The following is a 27768-nucleotide window of genomic DNA, read 5'->3' on the forward strand; positions in this document are numbered from 1 at the left end:
AGGAGTGGCTTGGTCCTTCTGGGCAGGTGAGAACCAAGTTGGAGTGGGGTGGGATATCAAGAGTCCAGGAAGACAGAGAGGATGAGGCTTTTAGAATCACCTCCAAGTCCCTACTCCGTGTATTCCTCAGTCCCGGCTTCTTATCATGGATTCAACTTGTATGCGGAGAAGCCCACAGTCTTCAGCGAGAATGCAACTGGCTTTGGGCAGACCGTGGTGCAGTTTGGTGGATCTCGGTAAGCCCTGCTCACTTCCCCACCGCCATTTCCATTGGGTCCTGTAGGAAGATGGCTGCCCGTGGCATCCTAAGAGTTGTCCTAGAGGAAGGGTGGCCTGGGTGAGGAGTCTTCCCATGTCTATTCTGAGGCCTCTGACACCACCATATGTATTATCACAATCCCAGGAAGGGCCACAAAACCCTAGGAAAGATCCATCCTTGAGAGGAAAGCCTTGAACCTGCTGTCCAGATAGGGCAGCTTCTTGGCGGGCAAACTGTATAGTTGCACAATGCCCATACTCATTAAACTTGGAGTTTGATGATCTGCTCTCAGGATCTTAAAATTCTTAATGACTTTATTTTTGTAGATATATATTTTCTAAGTAAAGTCTGATGGGAGGGTGGAGATGTGTTAGGGGTTTAGGGTCCTCACCTTATGAGCACCCACCTTCCACCACCTCCTTGGGAAGGAATTTCAGCTGCCTGCTCCCCTACCCCTGTCCAGTGACTGCTGGTGCCCTCCTCCCCTGGCATGAGCTGGACAAGGTCAGAATTGGGTGCCTTCGCCTGGTAAATATCCTGGAGCTTGAGGGAGTGTGACACTAAATAGAAAATAGAATGTACCAGAGAGGGAGGGAGGAAGAAAAGGGTGTGGGGGGGGAGAGAAACAGAAAAATGGACAAAGCTCTTCTCAACCCCAAGAGGCTCCACATTTTCATCTTACATTGGGACCCATAAATTATGTACTATCCCTGCCCCCCAGGAGTTTCCATTCTCTTGTTCCAAAGATGGGGACCCAAGGAGTTCAAGTCACCATGTGATGCAGGTGTGACAAAAGCACGGGAAGGCCAAGAGGGGAGAGAGCAAACCCAGGAGGGGAATTCCAGCAGGCCCACAGAGGAGGTGGTGTTGGCTGAGAGCCAGAGAGGACAGGTTTTTGATTGAGTTTCAGAGGTCACTGGGTTCTAAATGAACATCCCTCCAGCTTCCTCACCCAGCTGTAAGGCTGGGGAGATAGAAGCAAGTTTCAGGTGCTAGGTACAGGGATTTTATTTATCTAGATATCTATCTATCTTAGAGATGTGATGCATACACCAAAGTGCATAAATCTGAAGGTTCCAATTCAATGATATTTTTTTGGGGGGGAGATACTGGGGATTGAACTCAGGGGCACTTGACCACTGAACTACATCCCCAGCCCCATTTTGTATTTTATTTAGAGACAGGGTCTCACTGAGTTGCTTAGTACCTTGCGGTTGCTGAGGCAGGCTTTGAACTTGTGATTCTCCTGCCTTAGCCTCCTGAGCCACTGGGATTACCGGCATGCTCCACCATGCCTGGCCCCAACTCAATGATATTTTTATGCTTGTGTATACTTGGGTAACTACCACTTAGATTTGGCCTTCCCCCGGTTCTGCCCCTCCTAACCACTCAACAAATGTAATCACTGTTCCAGCTTTCATCACCATTAAATTGTTTTCAGACCCTATTAATAAAAAGGGATTACAACACTGATTATTATTTACCAATATTAATTACCAATATTATTATTTACCAAACAATATCAATAAACATTAAATATTTGATGATATTCTAATTACTACAAAGTTATTGTTCTTTCTGGCTTCTGTTGAATTATAATCCAAATATTTAAAAAATTGAGTGCACCTGTAAGGAATGGGTTGGATAAAGAAAACACTTGCAGGTTGACAGTTTAAACTAATGCTTGTTCTGCATTTATGCCAGCAGCTTTGGATCCAAAACTGCTACTCCTCTGGCCATCTGTTAGGTTTTCATCTGAAAAGTTTTAGATATTCAATGAGTCATGATGCAAAGGAATTGTGACTTTCTGTGAAGAAACAGCTCTCCTAAAGGAACCCTAAAACTGTCCATTTAACTAAGCCTTGCTCAGCTAATTAAAATACCCCAGTATTTTGTCTAGTTTTCTCCTCTGGGTGGGGAAGTTGTTGGTAGTGATAAAATGTTTCCAAAATTTAAAAAAATTTTCTTAGGGAATTTTGCAAATAAAATATTTGCATGAATATGATAATAGATGTGGATATGGATTCTGATATAGCTCCTATAAATTGTGCACCCAATCTAAATTGTTTACATAGTGTTTAAATTAGTTCAATTGTTTGAAAAATCAACTTTTTTTTTTTTTTGAAAACGTGTGGCTTCATAAAATTGTTCCATTTAACTTGAGGTGATTATTTTGGGGGTGGTTCAAAATGATAGCATCTCAGGAACACAATGTACTTACCAGTATTTGGGAAATGTCAGTTTTATTTTCAGATAGTTTTTCAAGGGGCAGGTGGGGGGCAGGTAGGTAAATGTTGTAAAAGTCCAAAACATTTATATATCCAAAATACATAAATATTTTTATGTGTGCATACTGAAAATCAAACGAAAACCCCAGCATGGTCCTTAGCATTTGTAGTTAAACTCAGATCCTGATTTTTGAACTGCCGCTCAAGAAGCAAATACCAAGAACTTCCCTCACAAAGTCTCACTTCCTCTTTGTAAGATACTTCCTTGCTTCCAATCTGCCATTCTCACACCTCCTTCTACTCTTTCATGGTTATACCTCCAGGCTTGTGGTAGGAGCCCCCCTGGAGGTGGTGGCAGTTAACCAAACAGGACAGTTATACGACTGTACGTTTGTCAACGGCACGTGCCAACCCATCTCATTACACAGTGAGTGATGACCCTGATATCGGGACCCTCCACTCTCCTAGGCCCAAGCATCCCCACTCAGCAGCTTCCAGCCCAGGCTCTTCCCCTAAATGAAGGTATGCTGTTGAGTGTAACCATGTGTATCTGTCCTCTCAGTCGCACCAGAGGCTGTGAACATGTCCTTGGGCCTCTCCCTGGCAGCCTCCAGTAATGGCTCCTGGCTGCTGGTGAGTTGCTCTGGGTCACAGGAGGGTCACAAAGGGAGAAGCAGGGGCTGGAGGAGGCTGGGGCAGAGAGGAGGGGAGAAGGAGGGGGACTGGAGGCCTGCTACTCACAGGTCTCTATCTCCAGGCCTGTGGCCCAACTGTGCACAGAGCTTGTGGGGAGAACATGTATGCAAAAGGCTCCTGCCTCCTTTTGGGCTCCCATATGCAGATCATCCGGACAGTCCCAGTTGCCCTGCCAGGTAGGTCTCTTGGAGACAGGGATTCTCTGAAGACATGCTGGCATTGAGGAGTGGGTGGAGCATGAAGCCTTCTTAGCCTTCTGTGCCCATGTTCCTCTCCTGGAGGACTGTGTGTGGCTAAGCAGAGGCTCAGCAGGTCCAAGAGGGTGGGAGGCCTCAGCTGGTAGAGGGGGAAAAGGTCTAATGAAGGCAGAGAAACCCATGCATTGACTGTGGGAGGTCTGAGGGTCTTACAGTTGCCAACAGGTGTATGGACACTTCTTGGATTTCAGATAAAAGGCCTTAGATGGTAAAAACATGCAGTAAGGATGAGAAATCCATGAAGAGGCAGTTCTGGATGGTTCCCTGCTGCACTGCCAGGATTCTCCAAAGGAACTCTTCCCCTGTAAGGGGAGCAAATGACAGAGTTTTGAGAAGTGTGATGGACAATTTTATCAGTGTCAATGTCTTCCACAGAGTGGGACCTTGGCCATGACAGCAGCATCTCTCTGAGAGTCAGTCTGCATAATGGTGGTAACCAAGTTTAAATTTTCCACGTCCATGTGCAAGTTTAATTTTCTATGCTTCAGTTTCCTCACTGGTAAAATGATGCTTAATAATCATGGTGATTGTAGGGATAAGGTTATGGCTCAGTGGTAGAGCACTTGCCTAGCATACATGAGGCATTGGGTTCAATCCTCAGCACCACATAAATAAATAAATAAATATTAAAATATAATAATCATGTTGATTATAAAGATTAAAGGATTTAATGTATATAAGGTACCTAGATCCCTGCCTGGCACATAATAAATATGTAATAGCTCTTATTATCATCTTCAAGCTGAGGATTCTTATCTTAGGACTAAGAGGAGGATACAGATAAACTTCCTCATCTATGATATAATTAGGAATTCCAGCGGCTACTCAGGATGCTGACTGGGAACAATGCTTTAGATTAGAGAAGACACAAAGCCAGGCATGGTTTTGTGGTGGGCTTTTCACCAAAAATTAAGCAACAGAAGAAATATACTGAAACCAAATTGTGAGAAAAAAATCTATACAGGAGACAGAATGGAAGAGGGTTGTCCAGGGGCCTTGGGGAGGGGGACCATGTCTAGTCTGAGATGTCTGTGAAGCCAGGGATAGGTTGGCATTTAAACATGAGGAAATAGCTGTCTTCTCACAGATGTTTCTGGAACTCATAGTGTGAGATACCTAATGAAAATGAACATAGGATCAGAAACCTGGCACAGCAAGGCAGGTTTGGGTAGAGATGGAAAGGTTCACTGAGGTCCACTGAGTACCACCAGAGCACCAGGAAGTCCATGGTGCCTGATAGACATCATCTTATTATCCTTACAAGATCCCTGGGTGGTAGACTGGATGATTCCCATTTAACAGGTAAAAACACAGATTCAGAGAGATGAGTTCCCACCAGTAGAAAGAGGCAGAGCTCAGAGCTTGAGCCAACATTGCTGACTGCCTTAGACCTTTTTCAAAAGGTACTCAGCTCCATCCAACCAGCTGTTGGAAGCCCTGTGGATACAGTAAGAGGAGCAGGAAACAGGAGAGATATTGTGATTAAAGCTTGCTGGTTTGATAAAGGACAAGGGTGATGATTGCAAGGTATGGGTGAAGGAGGGGTCACCTGAGGGATTCTCAGTTTGCTGTGTGGATGATTAGATTTTCTAGTCATCAAAAAAGCAGGAAGGGAAGTGATCTTCCACTTCTCTTCAGCATCCTTAAAGCAACAGGCAGTGGAGCAGGTGGGGTAGAGGCAGGGCAGGGAGAGAAGAAAAGACTGTTTTACAGTAGAGGGCAGGAGGCAGTTACTGCTACTCTGTGGTACAGGCTTCACACCTCATTGCTGTGGTAGCCCACTCTTCTAACACCCCGATAGAGACACAGGATGTGGGTGTTGGTGGAGTCACCAACTGGATCTTACACACAGGACATGAACCCCTGCATGAGTGCAGGGCAATCTAAAATGTCTTATTTGTTTCTCTGCGTGTGGCATGTCTTTCCCGTTATAGTGTGAACTCCACTAGAGCATAGATGATGCCTTTTAAACTAGGATCTCAAGGTCAGATTTCCCCAGAAATAGACTCCTAAGTTTCATTTGGGAATGTTCTGGAGGAATACCTGTGAAAGGACTGGGTTGAGACAGGATGGAGAGCGATGCAATTCTAACAGAGGCCTTAGCCCACTCCTGGAGAGCGTGGATGTGGGTTGCCCCCAGTGTAGGAAGGTGTAACCCCAGGCAAGGCCATTCCCTTCTGCTCAGGTGATTCCTGGGAAGGACCTCAGCTAAGAGCATTGGCAGCCCTGTAGCTAGAAAGGAGTGCTTCAGTCTTGAAGTGGGGTGGGTCTGGGTGGCACACAGCAGGATCCACCATAAGTGTATCCAACAGGCCTTGAAAATGCCCAACACACAGTGATGATAGCAATAACAGCAACACTTACAGAGGGCCAGGCCCTATCTTAAGCACTTTATATACATAGTAATTAGTTTTATTCTTGCAATTATCAAATGTGATAGGCACTATTTACAGACAGGAAAATTGGAAGCCCAGAGAGATGAACCAATTTGCCTGAATCACCTACTAATAAGCAGGAGAGCTGGGATGCAGGGCCAGGGAGGTGCCCAGGGCCAGGGAGGCTCCAGAATGTGCACTTTGAACCACTTTGATAAACTGCCTCCCCACGTTCTCTAATGACATCCCTAGAGCATGTGTTTACTGACTGAATGAATGTGGAGCTCTATCCTCTCTACCTCCCCTTTTCCAGGTCATGTGGAAGGAGGGGAGCAACAGGGGCTCCATTGAGGGGAGAAGAAACTGGAGTAACAGATTGGGGTCTTTTCGGAGGAGGGGTTGGAAACTGGGTGGGAATGCCATGCCCAGCCTCCTGACTCTGTTGAGTGGGAAGGGATTCTGGGCCCCAGGAGATTAAGGGGCTTGCACAAGCATCTTTGATTCCTCTTCCCTCTCTGCAGAGTGTCCAAATCAAGAGATGGACATTGTCTTCCTAATTGACGGCTCTGGTAGCATTCATGAAAGTGACTTTAACCAGATGAAGGACTTTGTCAGAGCTGTGATGGACCAGTTTCAGGGCACCAACACTCTGGTAAATACTGGGCACTGAGACCTGATTAGGGGAGCAAGACAGACCTGGGAAGTGGGCCTGGCATCACTGGGGGTGGACTGGCTCATGGAGCTGTGTCATGATGAGGCTAGGGCCAGGGTCGAGGTCCCAGTGCAGGGCCAATTTGAGTCTGACCAATGGCATTTAATATGTATCTGTATACCACATGTTGTTTAAAAACTACAAGAATGAGATCCTAACTAGAATAAGATATACTCCATACATGTATAATATGTCAAAATATACTGTCAGGTGTATCTAAAAAGAACAAATTTTTTTTAAAAGAAAAAAAAAATAATTGAAAGGGAGCTGGGTACAGTGGTGCATGTCTGAAATCCCAGTGATTTGAGATGCTGAGACAGGAGGATCACAAGTTCTAGGCCAAACTTGGCAACTTAGAAAGACCCTTAACAACTTAGTGAGACTCTGTCTCAAAAATAAAAAAATGAAAACCAACTGGGGATATAGTCCAGCAGTAAAGTACCTCTGGGTTCAATTCCTAGTATCAACAAACAAACAAAAACCCAAGAAAAAAACATTTAAAGAACATAAAAATAATAATTTTGAGCTGTGCATGGTGGCATGTGTCTATAATCCCAGCTACTCAGGAGGCTAAGGTAGGAGGATGGCAAGTTTGAGGCCAGCCTGGTCAATTTAGCAAGGATTTGTCTCAAAATAAACTTGAAAAAGGGCTGGAAATGTAGCTCAGAGGTAGAGTGATCACCTAGCATGTGAGAAGCCCTCAGTTCAATCCCTGGTACTGAAAAAATAAAGGAAATAAAATAAAACAAAAATAATTCTGCTGTGAAGTTTGGCTGAAGGTAACTCAGCCAAGTGAGTGGTGCTTTCTTCATTATGTTTTATGTATAACTCATGACTTCTTTATAACTTTCTAGTAACTAATTTGTATGTAAATACAAATTCTTAGAAAGAGAAAAAATATCTAAATTGATTTCACGTGTTATACATTTTTTAATGTAAGTTTAACAAATATTATCTTTGGCATGGCTATTCTTTGTAAATCATGAAAGAAGCATTATTTAATTTTGATTTTCCCAGTTTTCTTTTTGTGTCTTTAGAGCAATTGTCCCCCTACCCTGTGTTTCATTACATTATTTGTAGGGCCTAAAACATATGGGAACTATTTGTAAATCCAAAGTTTTTCTGAGATAAAAAGTTCATTCACTAAAAATAACACCAAGGGTAACCCACAACAAGCTCTGATCCCTGGGCCCTCTGCCTTGGTCTTTGCAGTTTTCTCTGATGCAGTACTCAAACCTCATGGAGACTCACTTCACCTTCACCGAATTCCAGAATGGTTTGAGCCCTCAGAGCCTGGTGGATCCCATCATCCAAAAGAAAGGCCTGACGTTCACAGCCACAGGCATCCAGAAAGTGGTGTAAGCAACCCCCCTTACTGTCCCTGGATGTGGCTGCCATACCACTTCCTAATGCCGAGTCAGCACAGCTCACCTCAGGCTGTGGGAAGCTCTGAAGAAAGAGGTTAAAGGGGAGTGTGGGGGCTGCAGCAGAGTCCTCCCTGGAGTGCCCCTGGTCCCTCAGGGCTAGGTTTCCCTGATATGGGACTAGATTTCTCTATAGCTGAGTTTCCTCTTTGTCTGGTTTTGGAGATGCTGAACTCTGGCAGCCCACCTGGGGTATCCAGGGGCATGGGCTTTGATTCAGATACATCTGGATTCCCTTGCTTGCTACTTGTCTGATCTGGGGGTCATTGACTCTACCAATAAAATGTTAAAAAAGGGTAAACTTGTTGAGGGCTGAAATCAAGTCAAGATAGCGCCTGGCACTTTGCCAGGAGGAGTGGTCTGTGAAGCAACGCCAGCGAGCCATTAAGATGATGAGGATTTCTTATTGGTTGACTGCTGTATCTAGTTTATGTTAATTGAATTAAGTTGTGTGTAATTAGTTAAGTATATATATCTCTGCTATCCGGCAGAAAAGCGGCTCCTGCTATCTCAGGTGCCCGCTACTTTGAGTTCTCACTCAGTTCCTGCTGAGTTCACTCGCAATAAAGTAGTTCCTGATTCAACCTTCAAGTTGCTTGTCACCTCTTGGTTATTTAACCCAGCTGGACTACGGCATAAACTCACAACTTGTCTGCAAGAATTAAATGAGATCCTAATGTTAGGGGCTTGGTCCTGGGTATACAAGGAGGTGCTAAATAAATGGCTGAGGTTTTTAATCCAGAGAATGACACCGCTCCTCTTTACCTACCAGGCAGTGACAAGTGTCTTTTTTGTATCTTTCTTCCCACTAACCCCCTTCCATCTCCTCTCTTCTCATCCATGCATGCCCTGTTTTAACGGGACTCTTATTCTGTGCCTGCCCACACAGGAGTCAGGTGGTCCATGTTGAAAATGACTTAAAAGGTGGAGCTAGAAAGAAGAGGATGTGGTTCTTGTGGGAAGGAGCTGGTCTGAATGTTTTGAGTCCTTGGTTTCCTGCACACCTCTGAGTGCTGTGCTGGGTTTGGTGCTGGAATGTGGTGGGAATCATCCCAAATAAGATATGCTGCAGACAAATGTAACCTCTTTGCTTATGGGTGGTTCTTCTGCCTTGGACACTGACCCTTTGGAACTGGACAACCAAGAGGCAAACTTCTGTGAATTTAAAGTCACACAGGAATAGTCCCCCTCCCTGAGTTCCTTCCTTAACACTCAAAGTTCTTCCAGTGGTGGGGCCGGGGAGGAAAGGTAAAAGAGGCAGAGGTAACTTGGATCTAACCAAGTCCAGCCCTCTTCCCCATGTCCCAGAGTGCACTGCATTTCCTAGCAGTTTCTCTGCTCCCCAGAGCCAAGTCCATCTCAGAGCTGGATCAGCTACTGCTGGGTCCTCCCTGATATTAACTGCTTTTTTTTTATGAGCAATAGATTATTTTTTATTTTTCTCATGATATAGTTCCTATTCATAATTTACATTTTAAATCAAAGGCTTTTTAATATAGGATGTGTGCCCATTCTAGAAAACTATAAATATGGTAGAAATAAAAAAATATAATTGTGTTACCAAAGACATCTAAAGTCAAAGTTTGGTCTATTTCCTTTTGATATTGTTTCAGGTCATAGCTGTGTATTATATTAACAACTTTATATTACCACTACTGCAATTAATGCTACCACCATATTTACCATCCACCATTTGCTGAAAGAAACATTATATTGTTACCAGTCACACTACATATAAACCTGACAGTTTCATATTTTTAAAAATACCATTTACAAATAATAAAATGGAAATTCAGAAAAGTAAAACAAGTTTTATAGGCGACAGGGCTACAGCTATAACTTCAAAGTCTTTTTAAAAAACATTTTTTATTTTTTGGTACCAGGGATTGAATTCAAGGGCACTTGACCACTGAGCCACATCCTCAGCCCTACTTTGTATTTTATATAGACAAGGTCTTGCTGAGTTGCTTAGTGCCTTGTAGTTGCTGAGGCTGGCTTTGAACTTGTGATCCTCCTGCCTCAGCCTCCCGAGCCACTGGGATTACAGGTGTGCACCACCGTGCCCGCTAAACAAATTTATTACATAAAATTTATCCTAAAAACTCTTCTGTATTCTGCTTTTTCTTAAAAATGTTTAATCTCCCCCATATAATCTCTATCAATACTCTTTATAAACAGAATTTTTCATTTCTACTTTTAATTTTTTATCTTTTAAAATATTTTTATGACTGTGACATAGTTATACGTAACAGTGGAGTTCATTTTGATATAATCACACATGCATGGAATATGATTTGCTACATTGCAATTCCCAGGTCTTCCTCTTTCCCTCCCCTCCTCCCTCTCCCTGTTCTCTTTCTTCTACTCGACTGCAATTCTTTCTATTCACTTACTGTTTTATTAATTAATGCTTTGTAAAATATGCATAAAGGTAGAATTCACTATGGTATATTCATATGTGTACATAGTATAATTTGATTAATTTCATTTTGCAGTTCCCCCTTCTCCCATCCCTCCTCCCTGTCCTTCAATCCCTTTCCTCTACTGAATCACTCACTTTTCCCTTATTTTGTCTAACTTCTGCATATGAAAGAAAATATTGATGCTTGACTTTCTGAGTCTGGTTTATTTCACTTAGTAAGATGTTCTCCTGTTCCATCCATTTACCAGCAAATGCCCTAATTTCATTCTTCTTTATGGCTGAGTTAAACTCCATTGTATATAAATGCCATTTTTTTTTATGCATTCCCCTGTTGAAGGGCACCTGGGCTGGTTCATCCCTTGGCTATTGTGAACTGGACTGCTGTAAACATTGATGTGCCTGTGTCACTATAGTATGATGATTTTAGTTCTTTTGGAAAAATACCAAGGAGTAAGTTTCATTACAAAAAAGACAAAATGAGGATAAGATTAAGAAACTTTTTTAAAGAATTTTTATCCACAGTCCCTCTAGTTGACCACCTTATGGTTTTTTTTAAATTTTTATTTCCTTTTTTTTTTTTAGCAATGAGAAGGATAAATAAATCCCACCTGCCTGGCAAAGGGTAATTTCCATCCTTGTCTTTATTCAGAATTTTTCTATTTAGTTCCAATAAGGGAAGAATCTATTTTCTTTTCTTTTTTTTTTTTTTTTGAGTTGTTGATGGACCTTTATTTCATTTACTTATTTATATGTAGTCCTGAGAATTGAACCCAGTGTCTCACACTCTTATAAAGGCTGACCTCCTTTATAAAGCAAGCGCTCTACCACTGAGCCACAACCCCAGCCCCAGAAACTATTTTCATCTTGTTTTTAAAAAAATCCAGGTCATATAACCTGTTTCACATTTTATCACAGTTTTCATTTGAAAAGGATGTTTATCTTTCAAAAAAGGAACTAGGTCATGATCTCCTAAATCCTTTCCCTAATGTTGGGCATTTAGATGGTTTCCAGTATTACATTTAGCATGTGTTTATTGTTTAGCCTGTGTGTGCATGTGCGTGTGGGTGTGTTCGTTCTGAGCTTATAAAGCTATATGAACATATATGTACATTTTTAACATTTTTATAGCTATTATCTAACTAATGGTTACCTGTAGGCCATTCACTGTTATAAAGGCTGACCTCCTTTATACTTCCAAAAAACCTGACACTATTTCCTTCAGTTATCTACTGTTGCTTAACAATGCATTAATAAATATAGTGGCTTCAGTAACAACCCTTTTATGATTTTTCACAATCCCAGGGATGAGGCTGGCTGCCTCCTCTGCTGCTCTTGTTTAGGGTCTCTTGTGGAGCTGTGGTCAGATGTCTGAGACTGGGCTCTTGAGAGCTTCATTCATATGTCTGGTGCCTAGGAAGGATTGGCTGGACAGTTGGGTTCAGTTGGGGCAGCTGGGCCCCTTCTGTGGTCTCCTTCCTTGTGATCACTCCATAAGGTGCCTCCAAAAGTGTAGCCAGACTTCTCTCACTGTGGCTCAGGACTCCCCAAAGTGCAAAAGCAAAAGATATGAAGGATTTTTTAGGCTCACCAATGTCATAGTGTTACTTTTACTGCATGCTACTATTGAAAGTGAGTCACAAGCCAGGCCAGGTTCACTGTGGGAGGAGAACCAGCTGTGGTTCTGTACTCTCATCTGGTACAGAGAGAAGCAGAGGTTCAGAGGTTCAATAATTTACTCAAAACATGTCTGACTCCAGAGCTTCCACTTTGAACCATACTGCCTGCTGGGACTGAAGTTCAGTAGTAGAATTTTAAGAAAAAATTATATGAGTACTCTTATTATTGGGCTTACTAATTATTGCCAATATTAAAAAAAAAAAAAAGACTGAATCATTTCCTTAACGTGCCTGATGGAGTCTGGCATGTCCTGGGGTCAGGACTCCCCAGTTTTTCCAGATGAGCTTCTTGTGCTAATGATGTCTTTTCATAATCAATCATATCTCAGTAGAGTCATTTCCCTTTCCTTCCTGACAGGAGAGAGCTATTTCATAGCAAGAATGGGGCCCGAAAACGTGCCAAGAAGATCCTCATTGTCATCACAGATGGGCAGAAGTATAGAGACCCCCTGGAATACCATGATGTCATTCCCCAGGCAGAGAAAGCTGGCATTATCCGCTATGCCATTGGGGTATGGCCTCTTCTACATTGCTCCCTCAGACTCAGCCTAGTAAAGGCCAGTGGGTTCCTCCTCCTCAGCTGCCTCTCTGCTGCAGGTGGGAGATGCTTTCCAGGAGCCCAGTGCCAGACAAGAACTGAGCACCATTGGCTCAGTACCTGCTCAGGAACATGTGTTTAAGGTGGACAACTTTGCAGCACTCAGCAGCATCCAGAAGCAGCTTCAGGAGAAGATCTTTGCAGTCGAAGGTACTTGAGCATTAGAGTTGAAGGGGTTCCCTACCCAATTGTCCCTTGTAGTCTTGACAGTGCATCCCTGTTTACAACTAACCCCAAATTAATCCCTAGAACCTGAGTCACAAGCCTATGATCTCTTCCTTCTGCTTTGAAGCCTCATGATCTCATGGCTTTGAAGAACCTGTTTCCCCACAGGAACCCAATCGAGGACAAGTAGCTCCTTTCAGCATGAGATGTCACAAGAAGGCTTCAGTTCAGTGCTCACAATGGTGGGTACAGTGTGTACTTGATAAACAGGTCTCAAGCATCAGCTCTGGGCCAGCCCTGGGATGGGAGCTGAAACCCAAAAGTAAATAAGAAGCAGATCTGGTCCTCAAGTTCACTGTCAGATCAGGGAGAAATATCAGGCAGTGCATTTGGTGCTAGAAGAGGAAATTCAGGGCTTCTGTACTCCTGGAGGGCATATTCTAGTGGGCAGAGAATACAGACAAAAGAGTTTTGGACTGTGCTGTTGGGGTAGGAAAAGAAAGGTGGTCAGAAGAGGCTGAATGATTAAAAAAAAAGAACAAGCCTATGGAAAATCTGGGGAAAGATTGCTTTAGGTAGAGGCAAAAGCAAGTGCAAAAGTCTTCAGGCAGAGACAAAGTTACTGTGATGGAGCAATCAGAAGGACCAGCATAGCAGGAGCAGAGGGAACAAGAGACAGCAAGCAAGGAGAGGACTAGAGAAATGGGAAAGACCAGACAGGGCAGACCAGAGAGATGACAATACAGCAAGACTTGTCTGAAAATAGATGTGTGTTCAAATTATCCAGAAGGATTGGTTTCAGAATAATTTGCAGTGATCAGGGAGTGGTAGACATTAAACAAGGTTGGTCATGAATTGATCACTGAAGCTAGGTCAGGGTTATTAGAGGTTAATGAAATCAAAAGTTCAAAAAAGCAATAAACTAAGTTCACTGAGGAGAAAATGAGAATTGTTTCCTGAGGGTGCTAAGGAATTAGTCACAGAGGAGATGGTTTTGAGGTTGACGGTTAGAGAGAGAGAGAGGAACGGAGAATAAGGGAGAGAAGTGGCTAGGTCAAAAGTTTAATGGGGTTCAGAACAGAGAATAACTTCAAGGGTTTGCTTGCAAGGAGTCCCAGATGCCATTCTAAGGGCTTGGCAATGGTTTTCCAGCAGAATGATGCCTGCACATTTGGGTTTGGGGATGTCGATTGCTTGGGTAAGAGAAGGTAGAGCAGATAAGAGCAAAGTAGGAAGCAGAAAGGGCAGGGGTGAAGGTGGGAACAGTGGCAGTGGGGATGGACTTAGATATACTAGTGGTTGGGGTACAGGGGGTGCTGGTGAGCACTAAAGAAGAAAACTTGAAATGATCAGAGGAGTTAGGGGAGGGCATTTCTGTGGCTTAGGCTGCCTCTTGCTTTGTCCTGCTCAACCCTGGAATCTTTTCCTCCAGGATGGACCAGTACTGGGGGCTGTGGGGAGCTTTAGCTGGTCTGGAGGTGCCTTTCTGTACCCCCCACATATGAACTCCACCTTCATCAACATGTCTCAGGAGAATGTGGACATGAGGGACTCTTACCTGGGTGAGAAAAGGCTGTGGTGGGGGACAGGTAGGTGACAAGCTGTGGGAAGGGGAGGAGAAGCCTTAGTGCTGACGCTGGGCCCCCTCAGGTTACTCCAGTGAGCTGGCCCTTTGGAAAGGGGTACACAGCCTGGTCTTGGGGGCCCCTCGCCATCAGCACACCGGGAAGGTTGTCATCTTCACCCAGATATCCAGGCAATGGAGGCCAAAGGCTGAAGTCACAGGAACCCAGGTTGGTGTGGAAGACCATGTTGGTGGAACATGAGGGCGGGCAGGGTGGCTAGGAGCAGGGAGCTGATAGGGCAGGTCCTGGTACCTGGGGAGTGGCAGGACCTGGCCCAGAAAGGAGGTGCCTCTGGCAGGGGCAGGCAAGATGACTTCAGACTCTCCTCCCAGGTCGGCTCTTATTTTGGGGCCTCCCTCTGCTCTGTGGATGTGGACAGCGATGGCAGCACCGATGTGGTCCTCATTGGGGCCCCCCATTACTACGAGCAGACCCGAGGAGGGCAGGTGTCCGTGTGCCCCATGCCCAAGGGGGTGAGTGGTGATGGGACCTGGGCTGGGGGGGCCCATGTAGGGGTGTGGATTGCCTGGATTGGACCTGGCACTGGTTTTTGTTCTGTAGGGGAGCAAGTGGCAGTGTGAGATCATTCTCCATGGGGAGCAGGGCCATCCCTGGGGTCGCTTTGGAGCAGCTCTGACAGTGCTGGGAGATATCAATGGAGACCATCTGATAGATGTGGCCATTGGGGCCCCTGGAGAGGAGGAGAATCGGGGTGCTGTTTACTTATTTCATGGAACCTCAGGACTGGACATCAGTCCCTCCCACAGCCAGGTGAGAGCCCCTGTTTTCAGTCTCTTGTGGTCCTCCTTCCTTTCTATGACGTGGATTTACTGAGCACAGCCTCCTGTCACTGGCCTTAGGAGTTGTCAGTTCTCTTCTTCTTTTGGTTGCCCTTTCGTTCCTTTTCTTTTGCAGGATGGGGGATTGAACTCAGTTCAAACTCAGTTTACCTCTCACATGCCAGGCAAGCACTCTACCACTGAGCTACATTCCCAGCTCAGTAGTTTATTTTCTTGAATTTCACCAGACCCAGCTAAACACAATCATCTGTCTTTGGTTCCAAACAGCATTCAATCTATTGTGAATAGCTTAATGGTAAGAGATCAGACTTTGAGGTCAGACCCCATGTCAAATTCCTGACCTTACCAGCCATCAGTAGCTGTGTGGCCTCAGGCAAGTGGCTAGCTTAGCCTCTGGGAGCTTTATAGTGTTCTTCTGTGGAACTTGGCAATCATCAATCCAATTCCCTGGGCTTCTTGTGAAGAAAACACAATGGATGCACTAAGCACGCCATTCATCAAATATTTATGAATGAACATAGCAAATGATGAATAAGCAAATTGATTATTTTGCTATTTTTAGGCTCCTATTTTATTGTTAGCCTGTAGCCCCATGATGAGTTGAACCAAAAGCTCTCCCTTCCATCTGGGGTCCCTGAGTTCCTCATCCTGTTTTCTTTCAACTTCTGCCCCTTCATCTCTCCTTTTCAGTTTCTGTATTCAGGTCTGCTTTCACTACAAGCTGTTTCCAAATCTGCTTATCAAATCTCTGCAATCACCTCCCTTGAATTCCACTTTTTCTTTCCCTCTATGGCCAGCGGATCACTGGCTCCCAGTTCTCCTTAAGGCTCCAGTATTTTGGGCAGTCGCTAAGCGGTGGTCAGGACCTCACTCAGGATGGACTGGTGGACCTGGCTGTGGGGGCCCAGGGGCACGTACTACTCTTCAGGTGACAACTCCCCAACATGCTGCCCTCGCCTGCTGTGTGTGTGATTAACCAGTGCTCTCCTCTACCTTAGTCCCCTCTCAGAGGCCAGTGTCCTGCCCTCAGCACCTACTTATGCCCCTCAGGAGCCTGCCAGTGCTGAAAGTGGGAGTAACTATGAGATTCACACCCATGGAGGTGGCAAAGACTGCGTACCAGTGCTGGGAAGAGGTGCCCACCTCCCTGGAAGCTGTGGAGGCCATGGTCTGTCTCACTATCCACAAGAGCTCACGTGACCAGTTAGGTAAGGCCCAGTCCCTTGTCCCATTAGAGGACTCCAAGGCTATTCTAAGAACAGAATGGGCTCAGGAATCCAAATCTCATCCCCGTATCTGCTCAGCTCCCTGTGTGTCAGAAACCTGGGTCCTTTCCCTCCTTCTTCTCATACCTACACCTGGGGTTCCATCTCCAGGGTAGGTATGGAGTCTGCCCACTTCTTTCTCCTGGCCCTAGCCACTGCCTTCCTGTAAGCCACCACTTCTCCTTCCCACTTACACCAAAATAAAGACACTTTGAGCAGTTCCTCTGTCTATTTTTGCACCCTCACTCATTCTTCATAGATGAGGGGATATTAGAACTCATTTGGTCCTAATATGCAAATCTGGGCTCCTCAACCCTACCTCTTAAGACCCCTAAATTGCTTCCACTTGAATCTATAAAGACCTGAATCCTTCCCTGCAATGTCCTCTCTGACTTGGTCCCTCCCTCAATCTTCTCTCACCTCATTCCACTTTTCTCTCTCTCTCTCTCTCTCTCTCTCTCTCTCTTTTTTGTACCCAGGGGTGAAAAACATACCCAGCCCTTCTTATATTTTATTTAATGACAGGGTCTCACTGAGTTGCTTAGGGCCTACTTAAATTGCTGAGGTTGGCTTTGAACTAGTGATCTTCCTTCCTTAGTCTCCTGAGCAGTTGGGATTACAGGTGTGCGTCACCACATCTGGCTCACTCCTCCTTTTTCTATACATTTTTGGTAAATGTGCCAGCCTCCCTCTCCCTTGGAGCCTTAGCTACTCTAGCCACAGTCTGGGACATTCTCCTCTCTGTGCTTCACCCTCTAGGTTGTAGCTTAGATATGGTCTATCTAGGACAGCATCCCTGACCAAGATACTACTCATGCTGTGACATTATGGCCATATGACAACATATGACATATGATTGGCTCTTTTCCTGGAATATAAGCTTTATGAGGGCAGGGTCATATCCATCTTCTTCTCAGTGTGTATTCCCAGCACTTGGTACAGTTCATGGCCCATAGAAAGTGCTCTGCAAATATTCATCACATGAACAAATAAATGAAAAGAGAACATTGTAGGTTTTCTCTGCCTTTCCTTTTTCTACTTCTTTCACTTCAGGTGATGTCCAAAGCTCTGTTAGGTATGATCTGGCTTTGGATCCGGGTCGTCTGATTTCTCGTGCCATTTTTAATGAGACCAAGAACTGGACTTTGACTCAAAAAAAAACCTTGGGGCTTGGGGATCACTGTGAAACCGTGAAGTTGCTTTTGCCAGTAAGGACTTTGGTTTTGGAAAAGGGAGAGGGAGGAGGATCCCAAGGCTAGCCTATAGAATCCATGGGTGAGAACACTGGGTCTGGAGAGAGGAAGGCTGGGGCGGGAGGACTTGGCTTCACAGCTTGGTTGGGCTACTGTCTAGATGGCAGTGAAAAATCCCCAGTGGTGGAAAGTAGGAAGGATAGTGGGTTCTTGAAAACCCATTCTCTTTCAGGACTGTGTGGAGGATGTGGTGAACCCCATCATCCTGCGCCTCAACTTCTCCCTGGTGAGAGACTCCGCCTTATCCCAGAATCTTCACCCTGTGTTGGCTGCAGGCTCACAAGACCTGTTCACTGCTTCTGTGAGTCTTCCAATGAAGTCCCAATGAAGTCCCAGAGATGTGATGGCTTTCTTAAGAGCCCACAATAGCCCACCCACCACATTTCCTAGCCTTCACCCAGCGAAGGAAAACCCTGCCACGTTTGGACCCTGAAACATATCCCAGTTGGTTACCTACTTTACCATGACATAAACTGTCTTGTTCCCATTCTACTGATCCTTCCCAACTTTTTTCAGCCCTCCCTGTCAGACTTTGTTTGTATTCTATCCCCAGTTTGAAAAACATTTCCCCCTTCTATCTAAAGGATCTTCTCTAATTCTCAAAGCTCTGATCTTGACACCTTCTCTTTTTTGGGGGGAGGGTGATTACTAAGGATTGAACTCAGGGGCATTTAACTACTGAGACACATCCCCAGCCCTATTTTGTATTTTATTTAAAGACAGGGTCTCACTGAGTTGCTTAGTGTCTTGCGGTTGCTGAGGCTAGCTTTGAACTCGTGATCCTCCTGCCTCAGCCTCTCAAGCTGTTGGGGTTTACAGGCATGTGACACCACGCCCAGAGACTCATTCTCTTTTGAAAACCTGCACTCAACAGTTCTCACTTCTCTGGCCCCCAATTACTCCATGATCACAAAAACATCCCAAATATACACATCAGGGAAATTATAATCATCTGCATATACATTTGCATCTGTCTTGGGGATTGTATGTTCCTTGAGTACAAGAACCACATCTAATTTGCCTGAAGTTTTCATTTCCTCCGAACCGCCAAAGCCTGTCCTGTTACTGGCACTTAATGTTTGTTGAATAATCTGATTTGATACAACTGGACTTTATTGTCTTTGAAGCCAAGGATATTGTCTTTTTTGTTTTTTAAAGTTTAGTTGTAGATGAACACAATAATTTTATTTATTTATTTTAATGTGGTGCTGAGGATTGAACCCTGTGCCTCACATGTGCTAAGGCAAGTGCTCTACCACTGAGCCAGAACCCCAGCCCTTGTCTTTTTTTATATTCTAACCTCCACACCCAATCTCTACTCTTGCTAGTATCAGTAGAGTACTGGGTGCAGAGGTTCAGTAAGAGTCAATGTTGATAAGCATGTTTAATGAGGGGGCTGAAGAAAGATTAAAACATGGAATGAGAAGAGAATATATACTGATTTTCTGCAGCTTCCCTTTGAGAAGAACTGTGGGCAGGATCACATCTGTGAGGGGGACCTGCGTGTCAACTTTAGCTTCTTAGGGTAAGCTCCCTCTCCTTTCATATTCAGATATTCAAGTTTCTGAGTTTACTAAACTCCTAGGATGATTTGTGCTTCTCTTCAGGTGTTTGTCTAACAAAAATGATTCTGACAGGAATGTTACTGGTGCATGATTCATGAGTTCCCCAAATCCTGTTCCTGCCCCTCGATCCAATTACAACCTACTTCCAGAGGAGTCACACTCCCAATCTTGTCCTTCCCTTCAGCCTACAGACATTGATGGTAGGAAGCTCCCTGGAGCTCAATCTGATAGTGACTGTATGGAATGAGGGTGAGGATTCCTATGGAACTGTAGTCAACTTCTACTACCCAGCAGGACTATCCTATCGCCGGGTGTCAGCAACACAGGTAAACACCTTCCTTGGGCTCTAGCTGACTGGGGTCTTGTATTAGTCTGTTTTCTGTTGCCTGTAACAAAATGCCACACACTGGGTAAATTACAAAGAACTGTTTATTTTGGCTCACTATTCTGGAGGTGCATGGTCAAGGGGCCACATCTGGTGATGGTTTTCTTGTTGGAAGAATCCTAAGATAACGCAAGCCATCATATGGCAAGAGACAGAAAGTAAATGTGTGTATGTGTGTTGGTCTAGTCTCTCTTCTGTTTCCTATAAAGTCACCAGGATGCAATTGTGGGCCCCACCCCAATAACTTTATCTAATCCTAATTGCTTTCCCCAAGGCCTTGCCTCTAAATACCGTAGTCAGATTAAGTTTCCACACTCTTAATACATAACAATGGAGATTATATTTAAAAGCATGGAACATTCAAACTGTATCCAAAACAAAGCAGGCCCCTCCACTGTCCTATATTTCTAAGTGATCACACACACACACACACACACACACACACACACACATAGAGGGAGACAGAGAAGTCATTAAGCCTATGTATAGTTTAATAAATTATATTAAGCAAAAGTTCATAAATTTAACACCTGGGTCAAGAAATAAAACACTGCTAGTTTTCTCAAAGTCTTCTTACCATGTACCTTATCCTATCACAATCACAATCTTTCCCCAAGAGTAATCACCATTCCAACTTTGCGATAATAATTTCCTTGTATTTTTAAATAATATTACCAATCCATGGATGTATCCCTAGATAACATTCTTCAGTTTTGCTGCTATTTGAACTTTATATGAACTCTTTTGTGCATTGCTTCTTTACCTCAATATTATGTTTGTGAGATCCATCCATGCTGTTGCATGTGGGGGTAGAACATTTTCATTGTTATACAGAATTTCTTTGTATGAAATGTACCACAATTTATTTTTCCATTATACAATTAATAACTATTGAATTGTTTCCTGATTTGGGCCATAATTGAGTAAATCCTGGTGTACCTATACATAATATTTTGAAGACACAGAATTACTGAGTATATTATTAATATATATATATATATATATATATATATATATAAATGACACACATTATATAAAATATATATACATTATATATTATATATAATATATATCATGCAATATACAATATATTTATATAATTTTATATAATTTATATAAATTTATATATTTAAAAATAATTATGTAAATATAATTTACATTAAATATATGAATATATAATATATTATATAATTTATATATAATTATATATTTATATATTATATAAATGTATATATTATAATATATAATAAAATGTATTTTATATATATATATATATATATATATATATATATATATATATATATATCTTCAATTAACAAGTAAAGTCAAACCATTTTTAAAAGTATTTTCACTTCCATCAGCAGTATGTGAGAGGTCCTGTGGCTTTCTTTAACACTTAACATCATCAGACTTTTAAATTTCCGTCAGTCTGGTAAATGAGTAATACTCTTTCCTTACAGTCTTAATTCTGTAGAGGTTGAGCAAATTTGCATATATTTCCTTGTCATTTGGATCTTTTCTTTTGGAAAGTGTCTGTTCCCATCTTTATTCTATTCTTCAAGTGAGTTGCCTGTATTTTTCCTATTGATTTATAAAAGCTCTTCACATATTCTGGTTATTAATCCTATTCCAATTTTATATGTTCAAATATCTTTCCCATTGCCTGTCTTTTATAATGTCTTTTAAAAAACAATGTCTTAATTTGTTGTTGATTTGTGTCAATCTTTTCTTTTGTACTTCGTGTTTTTGTGTTAAGTAATACTTCGATACCCCAAGATTATAAAAATAGTCATCTATATTATCTTTTAAAATCTTTAGTTTGTTTTTTTCACATTTGAGTCCTTCATACAGTTGTAATTTATTTTAATGTATGGAATGAGGTAGGAGTCCCACCTTTTCTCTTTTTTGGTATAGGTCAATTTTCCTAGCACCTTTTGTTGAAACGTCTGTTCTTTCTCCTACTGCTATGCAATGCCACTACTGTGATATATCAAGACAGTATATGCAAATGGTTAACTTTTCAGAATTCATTTTCCTTCCCTAGAAGCAATCCCATCAACGTCCACTGCGCCTGGCATGTGAGGCAAATCCCACTGGGAATGAAGGCCTGAGGAGCAGCAGCTGCAGCATCAACCACCCCATCTTCCGAGAGGGTACTACGGTCAGTGCTCCCCCAAAACCTCATCACTGTTCTTCCTTGTCCTGACCCACTCCCTTCCCTTACTCCCTGCTCCTTCCCTATCCCTCTTCCTTCTTTCTTCTTCCCTCAGGGCACCTTCATTATCACATTTGATGTTTTCTACAAGGCCATCCTGGGAGACAGGTTGCTTGTGAGGGCCAATGCAAGCAGGTGAGTTCAGGCCATGGTATGTCCCTCACTCTCTGGTCAGCTGGAGACTCCTCTCCTGGATTCCTTTCCAATTGGGTTCCCCTCTCTTTCTCCAGTGAGAATAATAAGCCTGCAACCAACAAGACTACCTTCCAGCTGGAGATCCCAGTGAAATATGCAGTGTACACAATGATCAGCAGGTGCTTAATCCCTATCCCTCCCCTTAGACCTTTAACCTTCCTTCAAGCCTAGTTTCTTCTGCTGCAGGCCAGCCTTTTGGTGATGGGCATCCATATTAATCCATATTACTATAATGGGCTACCTGAGGCAAAGTACATATAAAGAAGAGAGGTTTATTTAGTTCACAGTTGCGAATGCTGATTGTCAAACAGTGTAGTGACAGTTCTGGTGAGGACCCCCTTGACTATATTGTGGCAGATAACACCAAAATGTGTGCCAGAGGATGAGATTGCACCATGAGATAGGAAGCCTGAGAAAGGGGGAGGGGCCGATCTTACAACATTTCACTGGGACATGCCTCTTAAAGGTCCCAGCACATCTCAACATTGCTACCCTGAGGCCCAAGCACCCAACACATGAACCCTTGTAGCATAAACTCATATCTAAATTACAGCGTACCTAAATTATATCCTCTGATTTCTCCTATGGGAATGATTGTGTGGGTGGCTAGCCATGTTTATAGTACAACATGATGGGCCACACAAATTCTTGCTTCTTCTCTGATGAACTGGCCCGCTGGTGGGACACACACACACACACTGTCCATTTTCTCCTCTCCCTCAAAAATTCAGGCTTCTTTTAACATGAAGGCAATCCTTTCCTTTGCGCCAAACATGAACATGCTAAAGTAAAGCTACTAGATTGAGATCACTGTAAGCACTCTGAATTGGGTAACCAACAGGATATGGTCTGTCACCACATAGAGGAAAGGAAAGGTCAGGTTTCTACAAAACTGAGAGGAGGGTAAAGGTGTGAGAGACTGTTGGGAAGGTCTCTAAAAACTCAAAGCCGAGGAAGGCCACAGGACAGGCAAATGTAGGGCCACAACTATGGGTTCTGAAGGTGGGTGAAGGAGCTGGGCCGGCCAGGCTGGAAGGAAAGCAAGGGACTCCACACACTGAATTGTACTCCAGAGGGTTAAAGTGTAACATGGGACAGAGCTTGCTGCTGTTGTTGTTAAATTTATAGAGGAACTAGGGAAGGGAATCAGGCAGTCTTATTGTCCATCTAGGACTCATGGACCACATTTGTCAGTTTCCCCTTTTATCCACAGTAAAATACTTATGATAAAAGTTTACAGTTATATATACTTATGACAAACATTTTTTGTTATCATTGTGGGGTTTTTTGCGTTGTTTTTATATTTATTTAATCCTCCCAATAATTGTTTGTTATCTCCATTTTATCAATGAAAAATTAAGAGGTTAAATAACTTGCTCCCATCATTCACCAAGTAAATCATATTGGATGCCTTACGAGGATACCCTAGGAGACAGGTTTTTTGCTTTTGAGGGCCAATACAATTTAGTGAGCCCAGATGGTTTGATTCCAGGGCCTGTGTCCAAGGCCATATGCTATATGCTTCTCTAAAAACTCAGGAAAATCGGATGATTTGCTTAAATTAAAAAAAAAAGAGGTTTAGAACAAGAAAATTTAAAATAAGAAAACTAAAGCATAGGAGGCAGGGGAGCAGAGAGAAAGGCTAGCACAATGAGAGAAAAGTAAATGCTCACACTTACGGAGGACTCACAGGTGCTAGGTGCTGCTATAACCCCCATCACAACTCTGCTACAAGTAGGCAATATTATAAGCATCCTTATTATTTTTTTTTTTTTAGAATTCTCTCAGTACAAGTATTTTTAATTATTTTTTAGTTGTAGATGGACACAATACCTTTATTTTATTTGTTTATATTTATGTGGTGCTGAGGATTGAACCCAGTGCCTCACATGTGCCAGGCAAGCACTTTACCACTGAGCTACAACCCAGCCCCAGCATCCTTATTTTAAGGAGGAAAAAACTATAGGTTTCTGGAGAGGCTAACTCTCTTGCCTCATGTTACTTGAGTAGGAAGTGCTAATCTGAGATGTGAACTCAGGCAGCTCCTCTATATTCTGAGGATAGGACTCAGGGCCTTGCACATGCTAAGCAATCGCTCTACCCTAGACTACAACCCCAGTTCCTGTGTTCTTACTTAGCAAGCTAATAATGGGAAAATTGCTGGGGCCCACAAAGTTTCTGTGTGGCTGGTTTGGCTTTTGTGCTCTGGGTGCTAGGGAAAAGTGCAGGTCTTTAATCTTGACTGTTTGATTCTACTGAGATCTTAAAGCTCTGAGAAGGCAGAGATTGTGGCTTAACTGTTGAATCTCCATGGCCATCCATATCGCCTGGTATATGATAAATATTTCCTGAAAGAAGCCATAAGTGGAGGGATGGATGGATGGAGAGATGGATGGAAATCCTCCTGTAGCCTGAAACACTTATGTCCCCTCTGTAGGCTTGAGTTTACTTCCTATCTTTCTTCACATTTACTATCCTTCCTCAAGATAACCACATTTATCTTCTTTGTTGCCACCACAGAGGGACCATTATTTTGCTTTTTCTTGAGTGATCCAGCTGTCACTCCCTGGAGTCCCCTTAGGGTTATTTGTTCTGGCAGCAGCCTCTGCAAGCATCATCTGAGGCCAGTCCTGTATCTACTAGAGAAAGCAATGTGAATGCCTTTTCCCATAGGAAAATGTTTAGATATTCTGAGAGGTGATGTTCAAGTTGAGCGTTTAAGTGAAAATTTCCAGAAGAGGAGTGGGTAAGGACATTCTAGGCAGAAGAAAGAACTTGTGCAAAGTCATGGGGATGTGAAAGAGCCACAGGTATCAAGGGAAGAGCTGGTAGTTTTGGGTGACTGAGGCAAAAGGCAATGAGGGAGGACTAAGCTGAAGCTGAGCTGCAGAGGTATGTGGGACCTTGGTGTTTGCCTAGGTCACTTTCTGGGCCCAACATTGCTCTCTGCAGCAAGCTAGGGCACAACTGGGGATGAGTGTAGGGCTGATTTTTCATCAACAGGCCCTTTCTCTCCAGACAGGAAGAATCCACCAAGTACTTCAGCTTTTCTATTTCTGATGAGAGCAGCAGGAAAGAGGCAGAACATCGATACCGCGTAAGAGGCTGGGACATATTCATGTCTGTCCTTCCTGGTGTTCATGGAGTTGGAAGTTGGTGGGAAAGATGCAGAAGACCCCAGGGCTATCGCTAGGAAAGAAGTGGGATTTGGTATGTGCCAGGCACTATAATGTCATTTGGTCTCAATTTTCTGCAGGTGAATAACCTAAGTCAGCGGGATCTGGCCATCAGCATAATATTCTGGGTTCCCATCTTGCTGAATGATGTGCCTGTGTGGGATGTAACTGTGATGGCCCCTTCACAGGTGCTTGCCTGTCTTTCCTCTCTCTCCAGGAACTGATCCCACAGGTACTGCACACCCTCTTATCAGGGAAATGTTGATCCTTATGCTGCTAAGAATTTTTTTTTTTTTTTTTTTTTTTTTGTCAACTAGAGTCTCCCCTGCGTGTCAGAGAGGGAACCTCCCCAGCATTCTGACTTCCTGACCCAGATTCCAAGGAGTTCTGTGCTGGTAAGAAAGACCCTGAGTCCCCCACTATCAGACCAGCCCATATTGGGGGATACAGCAAAAATGTATTGCTAGATTATAGAATTATGCATTTATCTTGTAATTTTTCATCTATTTCCCACCCAAACTCTGCATCCTTTATTTCGTTTTATGGTCCCCCCCACCCTAAGTGAAGATCTTCCTCAACTTCTTTCCTCTCCTGTCTCAAGAACTGTTCCATTGCTGACTGCATGAGGTTCCGCTGTGACATCCCTTCCTTCGGCATCCAGGAGGAGCTTGACTTCATCCTGAAAGGCAACCTCAGCTTTGGCTGGGTCAGGCAGGTGTGTAGGCCCTTCCTCCAGATTCACATGGTATCTGATGGGTCTGCACCAAGCCTTAGGCCAGGTCATTTACTGAACTCTGAGTTTCCCTCAGAGACAATTCCCTAGCTCCCCTCACCCTAACACTGTCTTGCAGACATTGCAGAAGAAGGTGTCGATCATGAGTGTGGCTGAAATCACGTTTGATAGATCTGTGTATGCCCAGCTTCCAGGACAGGAGGCATTTTTGAGAGACCAGGTAGTGACTGTGGGGTAGGCAGTGGCCAGGCTGGTAAGAGGCTCCTGATACTAAATCTGTGCTGCTGGTGGGGGGTTGAAAGCTTAGAGGGAGGAGGGAGGAAAGTCCCTGGGCAAGACAAATGTCCTGAAGAGTATGAGTGCTCCTGGATCTCACCTCTTGGAGCAGGGCCTAGGGAAGGAGCAAAGGGAGCTAAAGGTTGGAGAACCCTGGGGACGTCTGATGCAACATGAAACCTCATGCTTTCTGATCTCCAAATCAGATGGAGACACTGCTAGAAGAATTTGAGGTCTATAATCCCATCTCCCTCATTGTGGGCAGCTCTGTGGGAGGTCTGCTGCTGCTGGCTCTTATCACAGCCACATTGTATAAGGCAAGTACTTTATTCCACTCCTAACACTACCAGCAGCCAAACCCAGCCCTGTCACAGACAGGATAATAGAGTGAGAATCTGACTATAGTGCCAGACAGGACTAGGCACACATTTTGCCTCTAGAATTTATTTACTGTATGTTAGCAAGTTGCTCAATCTCTCTGAATCTGTTTCTCATTTTATTTATTTATATGTGGTGCTGAGAATTGAATCCAGTGCCTCATACATGCTAGGCAAGTGCTCTTTACCACTGAGTTACAACCCAAGCCCCTTGTTTCTCATTTTTTAAATGATAATAAGGCTTACCTCATAGATTACATGAAATTAGGCAGAAATGAGGCCAGGGTATATGTATAAATCTGCCTGCCTGCAGAATCTATGCTTTTCTATTCTAGATTATGTGTATAATACTGTGCTCAGCACACAACAGATATTCAATATATGATAGTTGTTGTTCATATAAATGTTCTGGCACAAAAACATAAGCTTACTTAGTTCTCTTCTTCTCTCTCAGTGTCTTCCTATTCTCATACCCAGTATTTCTGATTTATTTCTTTTCACAGCTTGGCTTCTTCAAACGTCAATACAAAGAAATGTTAGATGGAAAGCCTGAAGACACTCCTACATTAGGAGGGGAGAATTTCACCTCTGAGGCACCAAATTTGTCTTTGTCTTAATAATTCACTTTTAAAATTTATCTCTACTTCCATGGGTTAGTTTTGTCCCTACCTATGAATCTACTTTCACATGGATCTGGACTTGCCTGAGCAACCTATCAGGTATTAAGCCACCTTTCTGAGGAGTTGAAAGGTTTTTATACCTGTACATATCTCTGGGACTTTTTCAGGATCAGATATGATGCCAGCATAAATTTTCATATGGATGTTTGTCATACAAACTGAGAATGTTTATCACATTTTCCTTGTGTGGAAGAGTTCTAACCCAGGGATGAGGTTCCTTAAATAGGTGGGGAAACCAAATTGTGGGATTAAAAATGTCCTCTCACTTTCTCTGGTACCTGGGAGTATCAGAGGAAAGATTTAAAGGAAGTGTGTGTGTGTGTGAGGGGGGGGGTCTGTCATGGGCTATGCACAGGCTTCAGGATCTTTAGTCATGAAAAGTGGGAAAGACGGTGGAATGTTCAGTCAGAG

The 27768-nt window shown here is 43.3% G+C and overlaps 1 protein-coding gene across 1 annotated transcript; it reads left to right on the forward strand.

The window, feature by feature from the left end:
• The first annotated feature begins 81 nt into the window (after positions 1–81).
• Itgad (integrin subunit alpha D) lies at positions 82–27294 on the forward strand. Its single transcript, XM_076840940.1, has 29 exons — positions 82–236; positions 2811–2914; positions 3050–3120; positions 3245–3359; positions 6337–6467; positions 7740–7885; positions 12408–12561; positions 12647–12797; positions 12981–13054; positions 14245–14374; positions 14463–14605; positions 14770–14910; positions 14999–15208; positions 16035–16165; positions 16288–16445; positions 17556–17710; positions 17928–18056; positions 19207–19280; positions 19505–19646; positions 21750–21866; positions 21976–22055; positions 22151–22234; positions 25134–25212; positions 25372–25479; positions 25609–25686; positions 25893–26006; positions 26143–26244; positions 26507–26617; positions 27181–27294. The coding sequence occupies exons 1-29, from the start codon at positions 82–84 to the stop codon at positions 27292–27294; spliced, it is 3501 nt and encodes a 1166-aa protein (XP_076697055.1).
• Positions 27295–27768: the final 474 nt, after the last annotated feature.

Source organism: Callospermophilus lateralis, chromosome 19, assembly GCF_048772815.1.
Source record: "Callospermophilus lateralis isolate mCalLat2 chromosome 19, mCalLat2.hap1, whole genome shotgun sequence".
NCBI classification, from domain to species: Eukaryota; Metazoa; Chordata; class Mammalia; order Rodentia; family Sciuridae; genus Callospermophilus; species Callospermophilus lateralis.

Excerpts from the sequence above, each read along its gene's own strand:
- Itgad (XM_076840940.1), top strand. The coding sequence starts at position 82 with ATGAGGCTTTTAGAATCACCTCCAAGTCCCTACTCCGTGTATTCCTCA. Across the intron at positions 3,121-3,244 it reads GTAATGGCTCCTGGCTGCTG|GCCTGTGGCCCAACTGTGCA; the intron begins GTGAGTTGCTCT and ends CTCTATCTCCAG. Across the intron at positions 18,057-19,206 it reads AAGACCTGTTCACTGCTTCT|CTTCCCTTTGAGAAGAACTG; the intron begins GTGAGTCTTCCA and ends GATTTTCTGCAG.